The 15,564-nt window shown below is 33.1% G+C and overlaps 2 protein-coding genes across 2 annotated transcripts; one reads left to right on the top strand and one right to left on the bottom strand.

Annotated features, from left to right (window-relative positions):
- Positions 1 to 2,534: 2,534 nt before the first annotated feature.
- Positions 2,535 to 5,093, top strand: LOC120181049. Its single transcript, XM_039186280.1, has 3 exons — positions 2,535 to 3,437; positions 3,989 to 4,157; positions 4,555 to 5,093. The coding sequence occupies exons 1-3, from the start codon at positions 2,535 to 2,537 to the stop codon at positions 5,091 to 5,093; spliced, it is 1,611 nt and encodes a 536-aa protein (XP_039042211.1).
- Positions 5,094 to 13,614: 8,521 nt separating this feature from the next.
- On the bottom strand, positions 13,615 to 15,286 carry LOC120181017 (PAN domain-containing protein At5g03700-like). The gene is given in 2 exon segments (XM_039186264.1): positions 13,615 to 13,893; positions 13,895 to 15,286. Coding segments are annotated over 2 exon segments (1,515 nt in total). The 5' UTR covers positions 15,203 to 15,286; the 3' UTR covers positions 13,615 to 13,686.
- Between the last annotated feature and the right edge of the window lie 278 nt (positions 15,287 to 15,564).

Genomic DNA, 15,564 nt, shown 5'->3' with positions numbered 1-15,564 from the left:
TATATCATTTTTCTAATATAAAGTTTTACCTCTTTTCTAAATGTAAATAAGAAAATGGTAGTTATTTAAAAGTTATTTTAAAATTTATAGCTCTCATTTATTGGAATCACGGATGACATGGTGAGCATGATACATCAAATAATTTCTCGCTACACCACGCATTTCGAAAAGACATTTTTAAATAGTGATAATATTTTGGTTTAATATAAAAATAAATATTTAAATTATAATTTTTCTAGTATAGTTTTTTAAACTAATATTCGATCAATTCAAGTGTATAATACCTAACGTTTTTAATGTTGTATTCTTAAGTACCTAACCCATCACGGTTATTAAAATCTTCTGTTAAATGACACGTGACACATTTATAAATTTTTAAAAAAATTATTTATCTAAAAAAAATTAAAATGTTATTTAAAAAACCCTATTTTTTTGAAATTGCAAAAACTAAAAATATTAAAAACTTAATTTCAATCCCTTTATCATCGTCGGCCGAACACTCAACGATTGAAACTCCCTACTCCAACTTCTAATTGCATCCAAAACCAGTGATAGTGGTGAAAATTGATGATCGTGAAATCTTACATTTACATTGATGTTGGGTGTTCAATTAATTGTGAAAGTATATGAGTTTTGGTTGTAATTGATTGGTCGATCATATATCATTAGGTGTTCGATCGATTGATAACTTTAGTGGTTGTCAACGGTGGCAAAGAGATTGAATTAGGATTTTAAAAGATTTTTGGGGTTTTTTGTAGTTTTATAAAAACTAAGTTTTTTTAATTATTTTTTTTAAATTTAAATAATTATTTCAAAAAATTATAAAGGTGACACGTGTCATCTAACATTAAAATTTAACATCGTGATTGACTACACCTAAAAGTGTAACGTTAAAAACATTATGCACCTAAATTGATCAATTTGAAGTACCTAAATGAAAAAAAAATAAAATTTAGGAACTTATTTTCATATTAACCCCAATATTTTTAATATTAAAGTTACATGTAATTATTAGGGGCTAACAAAACTCAAATCGATTCGGAAAATCAATTTTTTCATTTGAGTTATTTGAGTCGAGTTATTCAAGTTATTAAAGTCATCTCAAATTATCAATTCGGTTTTCGAGTTCAAGTCGAGTTGAAATTTTGAAATTTTGAAATTTCGAGATACTCGAAAAATAAAAAAACTGAATGAGTATTTTGACAGTTTTACAATTTAGTCTGTAATTTCATTATTTTTTTCCATTCCTCATTCATTTTGAATCTATTTTTACAAAATTCGAACTACATACTCCTAAAATATCATAGAATACATATTTACTTTTAATTCCTCTTTTTTATAATAAATTTTTTATTTTTTAATTTAGTCCCTCAATTTTTCATAATTTCCTTATTTCTTCAATTCATCATTTATTTTAAGTCCCTTTTTTTTATCAAATTTGAACCACATCCTCATACATCACAATGGAATACCAATGTAACTTGACTTTCTACTTTTTTACTAGAAATGTACTCTCTCTTTTTTATTTAATCCCTTAACTTTTCATTTTATTTTATTTGATCTTTTGATTACAATTATTTGCAAATTCTTTATTTCCATCAATTTCGTGACTCCTTTATACTCTCATCAATATGTTACCATCAAAATATTTTCTTTGAAATATATTTTATAATTTTAGATTGTATTTATATATTAAATAACATTATAACATGAAAAGAATAATATATATATATATATATATATATATATCGTTTATGGTTAGAGAAAGTCGAAAATTGAAACAAATCCTTGCTATGATACTATAAATAATTATAATTGTAAATTAAAATAACTCGACTCGAATTTCTTAAACTCGACTTAACTCGAGAAAATTTTAAGTTAAGTTAAAGTTATAAAATAGGACTCTTCAACTCGAATAACTTGAAATTTTTTTACTCCACTAAATCGAATGCTCACTCCAGTAATTAAAGTGATAAAAAATGATATTGAACCGTAAAAAAAACGAAAAGAAAAGGTTGAAAAAGAAAGGGAAAGGAATGGGAAATAGATGAAAGAGTGCAGATCCGAACCCTCTAAGTTAGTGAGCACGCGCGCACTTCTGTTTATCGTCGTTTTCTTCCTCTCTAGAGTATCTCTTTTCACCTTTTTTGTTTTTTTTTTGGGTGAGATTATGGACTAATTAATTATGAACCCTACCAAGCTATGGAACTAACCAACAACTCGCGATCTAAGCCCGACATCTGTCCACACAAATGACTTTGTGTGCCACGTGTCTATTCTCAAACGCTGATCTTATGACTTTTCCTTCTGTTTTTATTTTTAAGGAATTTTAAGTATGATTAGATGGCATTTTTAGTGGATATAACAATGACCAAAGTTGTAGCACTAAATTTTATTAGTTTGTCTGTAGCAGACTTGCTGTAATGTTTAATAGTATATTTTTTTGGGGCTAGGTAATTTTATTGATCCACAACTTCCCATAAAAACACCTGCAGTTTGCAGTCATTTCCTTTTTCACTGTTATTATTATTTTAATGCCTGGACTTTGTAAAGTCCCTCTATATTACTTTATCGTCCTCCTGCTACCTATATTTGTCTCCTCCAGATTCTCCACTTCCGCATTCCGCATTACGTTTCTTTCTTCTGCTTTGAACTTCAAAGTTGATTATCGGTTGATGATGGCTCACAAGCATTTGCACGAGTTACTCGAGGAAGATCAAGAGCCATTTCTTCTGAAGAATTACATTTCTGATCGGCGTTGTCAACTCGAGAAACCATCGACTCAAACTCATCTCCAACTCGAGAAACGAAAACCCGTCTCTCGAAACCCAAAGTTCCCTACAAATTTCTGCAAGAACGCTTGCCTTTTCTCCTTCCACGACTCGCCGGACCACCCCTGGAAGTCTCCGTTGTTCGAGTTGGCATCGCCGGCTAAAAGCCCTCCTTGCAGAAATCCCAACTCCATTTTTCTTCACATTCCAGCTAGAACGGCGGCTGTTCTTCTCGAAGCCGCTCTCAGGATTCAAAAACAATCTTCATCGAAAACCAAGCGCCACGACAGAAACAATGGTTTTGGGTTCTTCCGTTCCATTCTCAAGAGGCTAACACAGCGCAACGCGAACCGGAAGCGTAAAATAGCTAATGAAGGAGCAGATGTTTCGGTCAAAGGTGGTTATGAAATGGGGCTTTCATTTTCTTACAATGGTAGACCAAGCAGTGCTGTTTGGTCGGAAAGCAATGAAGAAAAATCCATGGACACTTCATGTAGCTGCAGTCAATCCGAGGATTTCGAAGACATCTTAATGTTCAAAAATTATTCAGCCTTTTCTTCTTGTGAGAGCCCTTTTCACTTTGTGCTTCAAAGAGGCCCATCCTTTGGTCACCGGACACCCCTCTTTTCTTCCCCGGCGGGATCCCCCGGTCGCCACAAAAACCAGGTCAGTACGTTTAAAGAAAAATATTGGAAATAAATTGATTAATTAAAACTGCAAATCTGGTCTGTTTTAAAGCCTCTTCATTTGAGTGAACTCGTGACTCAGGTGACTGAGTTCTCTCTGACATGCTTTAACTGTCGGCAAATGTGATCCTTTCCTACAAAAATAATTTTTGCCGGATTGGACCTGAATTGACAGATAAACGCTGCCACTCTTGGAGTCTTTTTGTTGGAAGGTTTCGGTTGGTTGGACTGGTTTTGAGGGTTATATATGTGATTTAGTTTTCGCCATTTACTTTTCTACCAACTTCAGAAAGTAATTTACCAAAAGGGACTAAAAGGTTTTGTTTTTTCTGTTGGACCCCTTCACCAAAATCAGACAATTGTTTCTAAATTTCCATATTCAACAACCCAATCAATCCTCAATTATATGTGTTAATAACTCTAATTCTAGTTCTCTCAGCTATGGAATTATTTAGCAACTACCCTTTTAAAGAATGTTGTCTGGAAAAAGTAGTATGCTATTCAAAGGTTTGCTGGTATTGATTGTGACAGGACAAGAACTATGAATTTGAGAGCTTGAAGAAACTGCAAGTGGAAGAGGATGATGAAGAGAAAGAACAATGCAGTCCTGTATCTGTACTGGACCCTCCGTTCGAGGACGATGACGATCGACATGAGAACGATGGTTTCGATCTTGAATGCGACTACACAGTCGTACAAAGTATGTTTACTGGACCACTTGCTCTGTGTGGTCCTTTTATCTGTCAGCTTCTCTGTTTTCCCATGTTCAATGCATAGTTTTAATTTGATTTATAAAGATGAACATCTTATATGATGATTAATTATATGCATGAAAAATTCAGTTTGAATAAGATGGTTATATGCATGAACATCTTTAAATATGATGATTCTATGCATGATCATCTTAAATGTGATGACTGTATGCATGATCATCTTAAATGTGATGACTGTATGCATGAACATCTTAAATGTGGACATAAAACCAGAAGAGTTCGGTTACTTTCTTGTCACTGTCATAACTTTGCTTGTTCCCTTCTCTTTAACGGAGGATTGCTTACCATTGTTATCCTCTTTGGTTTTCGCTGTTTTATAACCAGGAGCAAAGCAGCAGTTACTGCACAAACTTCGTAGATTCGAGAAACTGGCCGGATTTGATCTGATCGAACTTGAGAAAAGAATGATAGAACAAGAGGAATATAACGATAATGACGATGACAGAATTCGCGACGTAGAAGAAGAGGAATTTGAGATCGAGTCTGTTTCATGTGACGACGAAATGAATGTTGATGGCCTTGTCCAAGAAGTTCTTAAATCAAGCTTCCACAATCTAAGACATGTCCCTGGAGGCATGAAAAGGCTAGTAACAGACCTTGTCGCCGAGGAAGAGACGGAACAAAGCCACGACCCCGATAGAGAAGCAGTAACTAAAAGGGTATGCAAGAGGATGGAGTCATGGAAGGAGGTGGAATCGAACACCATTGACATGATGGTGGAACAAGATTTGAGAAAAGAGCTCGATTGTTGGAGAAGACATCAAGTGCAAACCAGAGAGACCGCGTTAGAAGTCGAATACGCAATCTTCGGATTACTGATGGAAGAACTATCGGAAGAACTAGTGTGTTTAACCGGAGCTTGATAGGGAACAAATTTTGAAGATGATGTTTCTTTCATCCCCCTCCAAAACCGTATATTGATTAGAGTACAGTCACCTGCCTTTGCTCATAAGTAATAGCACTAATTGAAAAGATGCAATGCTGAAAGCAGGGTATTATGTTGTGTATATGCAATACATCTTAGGTATAATGCAAACAAATACCCCTATCGTTTTATAATATATGCAATTTTGCCTCTATTTTTTTGGAACATTTGACCCCACATTTCATTTTGGGTCAAAAAACACCATCGTTGGATGAAGACCGTTAGTCAATTGACGATCAACGCCTGAAACTAACTCATCAAGAATATGTGGAGGGAGATGCTGACATGGTATGTCTATATCATAGTAGTTGATGATGTGGCAGATTCACGTAGACTAAATGTTGATGTGGCATGTCCACGTGTGATGCCATGACAACAATTTTTTTAAAAAAATATTAATTAATAATATATAATTATTTTTACTAAATTAGTAGCAACCAATCAGATGTTGTCACATGACACATAAACTTTTATTAAATTAAAAAAGGAGGGATTAAACCTCAACAATTTTTTGAACCCATGGAATATGAATTTGGGTCTAAGGGATGAAAAGCTTGATGCTTAACCACCAGTCAAATCGCTTTATTGTTATTGAATGGCTAATCACATCATTTAAAATATATTATTGTCATCAAAACAACCACGGACACAATATTTTTTTAATTATAGTTATATTTAAATTGTTAGAATTATTTGAGTCAATTTAAATTGATATTTAAAATTCTAATTAAATTTAAATTTATAAACTTTAAAAAAAATAAAATGATTTAATCTCTAATTTTAAGTTTATTTTTATTAAATTTAAATCACATACTCTCTAATTACAAATATATTTCTTTTATAATTTAATCTCTTAATTTTATTTATTTTAGTCTTATGACTAAAAGATTAAATCGTTTTACTTTTTATAAACTTAACACAAGCACTTTTTTAAATTCTAGTTAAATTTAAATTGTTATATTTATTTGAGTTAATTTAAAATTTTAATTAATTTTACCATCGAATAGTCTTGAAAAAGCTTTCGATCATCGAGATAGTGGAATTTAAGTCTCGTTCGTATTCTCCCCGTTCGATATATCGAAAGGCAAGACTCAGGCAGACCGGAGGAATCTCGGATTCTTCCCAGTTGTTGAGCTCGCCATGTGAAGCAAAAGCCTTGCAATAATGGTAAACATCACTGCCTTTCTGAACCTGTACTACTCCCTTGCTCCTGCTTTAACAAGACTTCATCATTACTGCTAATTTGACGAGCAAAGTTACCAATACAACACCAGCAGTGAAGATTGTAGCAGCAAAAGATGTCATGTAGAATCCCCATTCGAGCACGTATCGCCCATCACGTAGCAGCAAAAGATAAGATTTTTTAACCAATGTTCTTTGAAATTAATTAATCTTTTTGTTAAAAGATTAAATCATTTTTTAAAGTTTATAAATTTAAATTTTTAAATATGAATTTAAATTGACTCAAATAATTCTAACAATTTAAATCTAACAATAAATTAAAAAAAATGTTTGTGTTAGTGATAGTTTTGATGACAACAATATACTTTAAATGATGTTATTAATTATTGAATAACAATCAAGTGATTTGGTCTAGTGGTTAGGTGTCAAACCTTTCATCTTTTAGATTCAGGTTCAAATCCCATAAGTTGTGAAATCCTTTCTTAATTTAATAAAAGTACATTTTTCATGTGGCAACATCTTATTGGTTGCTATTAATTTAGTAAAAAATAATTATTTATTTTAAAAAAATGTTGTTGATGTGGCGTCACATGTGAACATGTCACGTCAATATTTAGTCTATGTGAATCTACCACGTCAGTATTTAGTTTATGTGGTTCTGTCAAGTCAACATTTAGTCTACGTGTATCTGTCACATCATCAACTACTATGATATGGAAATGCCACGTCAGCATCTCCCTTCACATATTCTTGTTGAGTCAACTTCAGACGTTAACCGTCAGTTGACTAATGATTTTTATCCAACAAGAATATTTTTTGACTCAAAATAAAACATGAAGGTTAAATGTTCCAAAAAATAATATGAATAAAATTGTATATGTTATCAAACATTAGAGATGTTTATTTGCATTATGCCTACATCCTCATATATATATATATAATAACATAATTTCTTCTATTTCCCTTTACTGGAAATGAATAGAAAAGGAGGTTCGTGGATTATATTTGGATTCAATCCTTGGCCATCAAGGATCATTGGTTTCTTTGTATGTAAATGTCAACTCATAAATAAATATGGGACACTGTTAAAATATTGGCTGATTTATTTGGATAGTGGGTTGAAAAATGAATATTGTTTGCTAGGGATATTTTAGATTTTATTTGTTTAAATAAGATGAATGTTATAGTGCTGAGAAAAATGCGTAGAGTATTCAACATCTTTAGTGAAAGATGCAAGAAAAGCATAATATTTTTCTTGTGTTTATTTGAAAAAGATATCATATCTTTCACGTGTCTTCCATAAAAGACGTCGAGTGACGTATTCTCCAACATTATAACACTCATCTCATTTGAACAAATAAAATATGTATCACTTTATTTGAGAATGTTTTTTTTCGTTTCCCAATCTCAATTTGTTGTATGGTAACAAATGATTGGACAATCTATCTAAAATACATCATTATATGAGTATATTTTAGGGCAAAATTGCTCATATGGGGCAATGAAAAAACAATATCTCGTACGTTGTATTTTTAAGATTATTTTTTCGAATAAAATATTTGTTATAGTGTCAGAAAACATGCATGGATTGCGGTACATCTTTTTTAGTTTTGTTAGAAAAACGTATGAATTATAGTGTCTTCTTTGGTTTTGCTGAAAAAACGTATCAACTACAGTAAGTCTTCAGCTTCACAAGGTGTTACTGTATATGGCAAATCTTAATTCGCATGGTGATTATATTGTCCTCTTTTAAGATAGAACAATTCACTTTGGTTCAGGAAATAATTTTTAAGATATTTTATTTTAAGAAAAAAATTCAAATATTATCGGAACAAAATTGCCAGAATTTGGTTATATTTTGATGAATTATTTTGTAATTTTGTATCTCATCAATTTTCTTGTTTATACGGTTTAATGGGCAAAACTCACGATATAATACTTTCAAAATAAATAATTCACGAGATAATGCACTCCCCATATTATTTGCTGAAATAGGGTGAAATCCACAGTGTTGGCCGTAGGTCGCCATGCCTTCCGGGCGACCTACTACATCGCCATGGCTTCCCAACGAGCTGCACACAGATAATGGACGTTTTAAAGTCTGTATGTGCCATGCACGTCCCCAACACAGGTCGCCATGCACTCCCAGCGACCTTGTAGGTCGCCATGCACGCCCGGCGAGCTATCCACGTCGAATTTTCTTTGTGTAGGTCGCCAAGCAGTCCCGGTGACATGGTAGGTCGCCATGCACGCCAGGCGACCAAGCTGGCGACCAAACTTAACCCTGCTCCCTCATGCATGCGTTGCATCCATAGCTGGGAGATTCCTGCATCCATAGCTGCATTATTGCAGCGTTAATTTAGCTGCTAAATGCAGCAAATATTGCTGTTGAATTGTAGCCTTTCAACGCTCAATAGTTACACGATTCAATGTTCAATATTATTTGCTTCAATAGTCAAATTTAATGACGCTCTCCAACGCTCATTTTCTTTATATAGAGGATATGGGGGTTTAGGCTAAAAGCAGAAGCAGTATATATAGAAACTTTACCGAGAGAAAGAAAAGGAAGAAGAAGAAAAGAAGATAAAGGCTCAAACATTCTTTTTTGAGGTAATTTTTTATTGTTTAATTTAGTTTATTATATGCAATTATTAGTTTGTTAGCTTAGGGTTTAGGGTAAAACTAAAATTTAGTTAATTAGTTTGTTAGTATAAATTATTAGTTTGTTAGTTTAAATTATATTATATTAGTTTGTTAGTTTAAGTTATATATTATATTATATTATATTATATAAAAAATTAGTTAATTAGTTTCTTAGTTTAAGTTATTAAATATAAAAAATTTAATTAATTTGTTAGTATCTTTAAACGTATATTAGGTTGTTTGTTGAAGTTATATTATAAAAAATTAATTAGTGCTTAATTAGTTTGTTATTTTAACTAAGTTATATTATAATAAAGAAATAATTTATTAGTTTAAGTTATATTATAATATATTAGATTATATAAAGTTAATTTGTTTAATTTATTGTTGTTTAAAGAAATATTTTGTTTACACATACAATGCATTATTCCACAACATTTGCCTACGTACATATTAATTCGAAGAAAGAAACAAGAAAAGAAAAGAAAGGAAAGGAAGAAGGCACAAATACGCGGGTAATTTATTATTTTTTGTTGTCAATTTTTAGTTGTTGTGTATGTGCAAATTAGTTAGTTAGTAAGTTTATATTAGATAATTTGTGCGAGATAATTTTCGTTTAAAAAAATATTGTGTTTAAAAATATTTAGAGTTTTTTTTAAAAAATATTTTGTTTAATTTATATTATATATGTAAATTAGTAAGGAATAAAAATTAATTGAATGAAATAATCTGGCCAACTCATTATCTCGTGAAATAATTCTTTCGAGAACATTATCTCGACAATTTTTCCTAACAAATGTGTTTGATATTTTAAAAAAATAAAAAAAAATATTATCAAACTAATATTATTATTATTAGTAATCATTATTAAATGATTAGTATCAAATATAAATCATTAAATATTTATAATAAATAATTATTAGTAATCATGACTAAATCATATTATTATTAAATCATTAAATATCAAATCATTAGATTAATAATTATTAAATTATTATTAGTAATATTAGTAATCAAACAATCAAGTTAAATAACAAATTTTATTTGATCGTTAATATAATAGTATATTATATTATATTATATTTAATTATTTAATTATTTATGTAATTATCTTATATAATTTTTAATCTAAATTATTGATTTTTTTATTTGTAAAGAAAATGATCAATAACTGTTACACGATTTTCCATTATAATGGACATATTATGGAAAATGAGGTCGGAGTAGTTTTTCAGACTGAAAAACCAATAAATATGATGTTAAAAAAAGACATCACATTTATAGAAATGAAGCATAAGATAGAAAGAAAAATTCGAACTGCAGTTGATGGTTTGAGGTATAGGTTTATGATATGCCTCAACCGAGTCAGATATGTTGCAATTCCACTTAAAGAAGATGATGATATTGGAACCATGGTTGGATTACATGAGTCAACCAATATAACAGTTATTGAGTTATTTGTTGATGTGCGTAACATATGTGATGTTCCTGGGTCATCAAGAGGTGTGGCTCAAAATCCATCTGAAATGGCTTTATATAGTCAGTTTGAGGAGCCGACATACAGGTTCCCGAACAGTTTTATGGCACTATTGGAAAATGTAAATGAAGTCAAAGGGACATCTGCAGCAGCAGAGTATGAGACGAGAAACATACCAGAATTGGTTGTTGATATTGATGCTGAAAATCGATGGGGAGAAATTCATGATGATTCAAGCGAAGATGAAGAAACCGAAGAACCCGTTTTGGGCGACGATGAAAATATGGAGGTTCAACTCTGATCAAGTTGGTAAATCATTATGGACCTAAGGTGACCCTTGGGTAGGCTTTAAGGCCCCGAGAAACTTTCTTGGGTAGGCTCTCAGGCCCCAAGGGACTCCCTTGGGTTAATCATGGGACTACATATGGTGTACGAATGTAGGGCAGTTATATAGTTTATTTCATTGTCACGTTTGCGAGATTTTATTGGATTTCGATCTAGATATTATGGTTTACTGTTAAATCTGATTTTTACTGGATATTGTATGGGCATGATTTTAGAGTATGGAGGTTCAGCACTGATCAAACTGGTAAATCCTTACGGACCTAAGGTGACCCTTGGGTAGCTCCGAGGCCCTAGAAAACTTTCTTGGGTAGGCTATTGGGCCCCAAGGCATTCCCTTAGGGTGGCTCCCTTTGTTGTGTGCTCAGGGTAAGTCCTTATGGATGCAGTTCTTGGGAACTGCATAATAGTGTTCGGTTGGAGGGTTCTAATATGGTTTTAAAAATATGTTCTAAATTGTTATTGTTTTAAAAATATGTTCTAAATTGTTACTGTTTTAAAAATATATGTATTTTTCATTGGTTTTGGTTGGAACACACTAGACATCCTATTCCAATCCCCTAAAAACATGGTACTCTGAATGTTTCCTATGAAATGAAATCTTCAATGCTTTTACTTGAAGAAATACCAGTGGAATTGCAGCTCATCCTGAAAACCTGGAGACATCTGAATCAACAAGAAAATGTTATGGCTTTACATTTATCTGCATATCCTTTATCATCACTTGGTAGTTCCGTATTACTGAGCTTCCCAAAGCTCACTCTTTTACTCACCATTTCAGATTAAAAGGATCAAACCAGTGCATCTAGCGACATAAATAAAGGAGTTCCACAGGCTTTGCTTATGGAGTACGGTGCATGTGGTTAGGGGACATGTAGGTTGTATTTTGTATTTATAAATTATTTTATGATTTTAAGTGTTTTAACAAAATTCTTAATTTTCTGTTATTTTTACGGTGGGTTGCTCCGATGACCCTAATGTGACACTCCGAATCGGATTAGGTCACCCACATCGGTCTGTGGGTGCTACATAATTATTCTAGTTTCGAGTTATAATATTGCCATGCTGTTAATTAGCCTTATTTTAGGCGCCGCACACCATAAGACCCCAAATTTTGACGGATACATGGATCACAAAAGTTTGGGATTGTCTCTTGCTATTTTTGAGGTTTGGGATTGAATTCAGCTAGTTAGGCTTTGATGAATAGCCTTTTATTTGAGTCTGAGTTACGTTTGAGCTTTAGACTCATATCTGAACAGGTTTGGGTGTTGACGACAATAATTCACAATTATCTATGTAAAAAAGATCAGATATTTTAAAGTCAGAAGAGTAATCAATCTTTAAGAGTGAATAACGTGATTCTCAGCGATGTTTTAGTTAAGAAATCAGACTTTTGGTGAGATTAAAACAACGAACGCCTCGATGTGGCTCTTGTAAGTAAACCCAGACGGGATGTGGTCGACCTTCTTTGCCATTTATTATGGCCCACGGAAATACATGCCCAAATATTCAGCTAAAAATTTCTTCTTTCCCAAATACAATTTATACAAAATCCAATTTAAGATTATTTCTAGACTTTACCTCAAAATCATGAAAAAAACTAACTTATTATTTACATACATTTTATAATATTTACACCATATTCAATCATTCACGGCAAGCCCAAGCTACGGCAATGTGGATAATCAATAAGGTGATCAACAATAAATACACAAAATAGCATGCGTAAACTTGGATTAGTGATCTAGATCAGGTATTACGGAGACGATGACAACCCTCTTAATTCAGTTTACTCTATTCGCAAATGTTAGAATTTGAACTCATGAATTATTTAATGAATCTAGTGTTTCTTTTCACTTGACCAACTAATTGTTAATTAGTTATTGATTAAGTTAATTTTCAAAAAGAAGCAAAAATACATATTACTTAAATTAAACTTTAATATGACTAAAAATGAAAGAAAATTATCATTGTTGATATCTTAGCATTTCCTCCACTCAAGACATAAGATATTAAGAGTTTACATTCAATTAAATGAAATTATGGTAAACTCAAGTTACATCTTCTTGATGTTTGGAGTGGCCATTGATAATAATATATAGATAAGGTTGGCAGTGGAATAATAATAGTACATAGATAGATGGATGAATAAAGGTGGACAAATACATCCAAATCAAAGTGCGGCCCACATGATCGCAAGTGAAGTACCCATTATCCTCTCATTCAAGTCAAAGGAAAACACACACTACATTACATAAAGGTTGGTATTTTGTCAAGATCCTCCCTTTACAATTTAGCTTTTTTCGTTATTAAACGACTTTAATAATATAAGAAAGTGTTATCATTATTAGAATTTTTTTATTAAGTTAAAATAATTATAAAATAATATTTTTTTTCTAAATATTCTGAATATTTTAATATTAAAGGTTCAATAACTGCTATAGTTAATAGTATTGAACTATAAGATCTAAGAACAACGTTTCTCTTCAACTGCCGAAGTAAATTAGCTTGTGTTTCTTAATAATTATAAATTTAAATAACTACATTTATAAAATATACATATAATCAATAATTAAGAAAAATTTTAAATAAATACGGTCACAATCACAATAAATTAAATTTGAAAAGAAAAATAAAACCAAGCAAAACTCACTCTATCTGAAAGGGGACCCCACATTCATTACCACTAGGCCAACTAAAGTTAGTGGATGCCCTAAACTTTTCTAAGTCAAAACCCACTCCTACGTCATTGCTCACATCATTCTCACTTTATTTTTAATTCTCAATAAAAATCAGTCGAATATAATATAATATAATATAAAATTAAATTACACGTGTTCCCTATTAAAATAAAAACAAGCCCTGGCCTTAGGTCGGATTTCCGGTATTATAGATGACTGCCACCACACATCTCGATCGATCTAAAGCTAGCCGACCCGAGATCCTTATACGGGCCGGACATCGCCCCACCCGTTTCTTCTTCTAATATCCGGTTCACCCTTCTCTTATTCACCCAAACCTTGTAGCTTCCGAACCCGATTGCCGCCATCAAACATAACAAAGCCGCTCCCAGCAGACCGATCCCCACCCCTAAAACCGGGATCCATTCTTTTCTTATCTGCTTCTTCCCTGATTTTGAAGTACCCGGCTTTATTATCATCGCCCGTTCCCAACAGGGTTTGGATCGGGTAATCCAAGATGTAGCAAAACCCGGATGCATTATTATAAACCGACCCGTAACAACTGCAATTCGTTTCACACGAGTTTTCACATGCCTCTAAAGAAGACGTCGTTTCGTACCTCATTAGCTCCTTAAACGGCACATCCACTCCCTCTCTCCTTAAAACTCTGATGATGTTTTGGCTTTCCGGGTCGGTACACGGGTCGTTCGAATAAGAGGGTGAACCGGAGGAGCACTCGCCGGATGAGAACTCGGTGCTGTTATCCAAACAAGAGCAACCCGTCCCTGGAGTGCACAGCCCGTACGAACCGCATGGGTTAGGTAGCTCGCAAGTGTCACTAATGGCTTGATAATCCAAACCCCAACTTGAACCGGACCAATAATAAGCTTTGAGGTTCCCATCCGGTTCTAACCGGACCATAAGGAGTCCTTCAAGCGTTCGTTGAAAGCTGTTAAAGGACTCAACGTCCACAGGGGCTGTTTCATTTTGGTACATTCCCAGCCACCCATCCGGGTCAACTCGGACGTGAATCGGTCCACCGCCTTCAACAATCTGAGCTCTGGCTTGTAAAGCTTTGTGCTTCCAATAAATTTGATCGGAATCGGAATCAAATTTAGCGTATAATCCAATGAAATCGTTGCCCAGACGCATTGAATACAAGCCATTTGAAGAAACGAGGGTCATGGTAGAAGTGAAATTTTGAGTTTCGACAAGAGTATTCGTGGGATGATCGAAACTCTGCCATAAAATAGTTGGGACGTTGTTTCTGTTGTCGAGGGCTTTCTGTATCTGAAGATTGGAGTTATTGAGGAGGACAAGTTTGTCACCTTGTGTTTGAGTTGACCAAAACGTCCTTGTCCGCGGATCTGAAAGCACAAGACTACCATTGAAGAACGTCTTTGTGTGGTCGGACCATCGAGATAAGGTGGTAGAGTTGGCGATCCACAGGGGTTCACCGGAAGGTACGTGGAGAACAGCCAGAGCGAGTTGGGTTGAGTTAACTCGGAGGAAACCGAAGGAGAACTTGTCTGAAGAATCGTTGAGGAGAGGTTGGAAGGAGGAGATTGAAGGATTTGGGGTGGCTTCAAAGCCTTTGTGAAGCTCCTGGGCGGCGGCATCGGCGGTACATGGCCATGTCAACATGCAGAGAAATGAAATGATGGGTAGGAAAAGGATCTGCGTCCAACGCGGACGAGTCACCGAGTTGAATGATCTGTCCATTTTGGACGAAAATGGAAAAGAGAGGGAAAATTAGGAGGAAAACATACATGGAACGGCGTTTTATAGTTACTAGAGAGATGGAAGAGGCAGTATGAGCTAAAATTATGTAGTATTATTTTTATAGTCACGAGATATTTTAAAATTATTTTTTAATAATGCTCTGAGTTCAGAAACATACAAGTTAACAATAAAGAAATCAAATCCACCAAAAGTAAAAATATGCCTTTAGTTTGGGTCATTAAAATTATCAATTTTTATAATTATTATAATATCTTAATAATTATTTTATTTGATTTAGTTTAATGATATTTCGTAAACAATCATTTCAATATAATTTAGCAATATATCATATATTTTACTCT

Source organism: Hibiscus syriacus, unplaced genomic scaffold, assembly GCF_006381635.1.
Source record: "Hibiscus syriacus cultivar Baekdansim isolate YM2019G1 unplaced genomic scaffold, ASM638163v2 tig00112507_pilon, whole genome shotgun sequence".
Taxonomy (NCBI): Eukaryota; Viridiplantae; Streptophyta; class Magnoliopsida; order Malvales; family Malvaceae; genus Hibiscus; species Hibiscus syriacus.
Note: the sequence above shows the minus strand (reverse complement) of the source record. Positions and strands in the feature narration are given on the sequence as shown.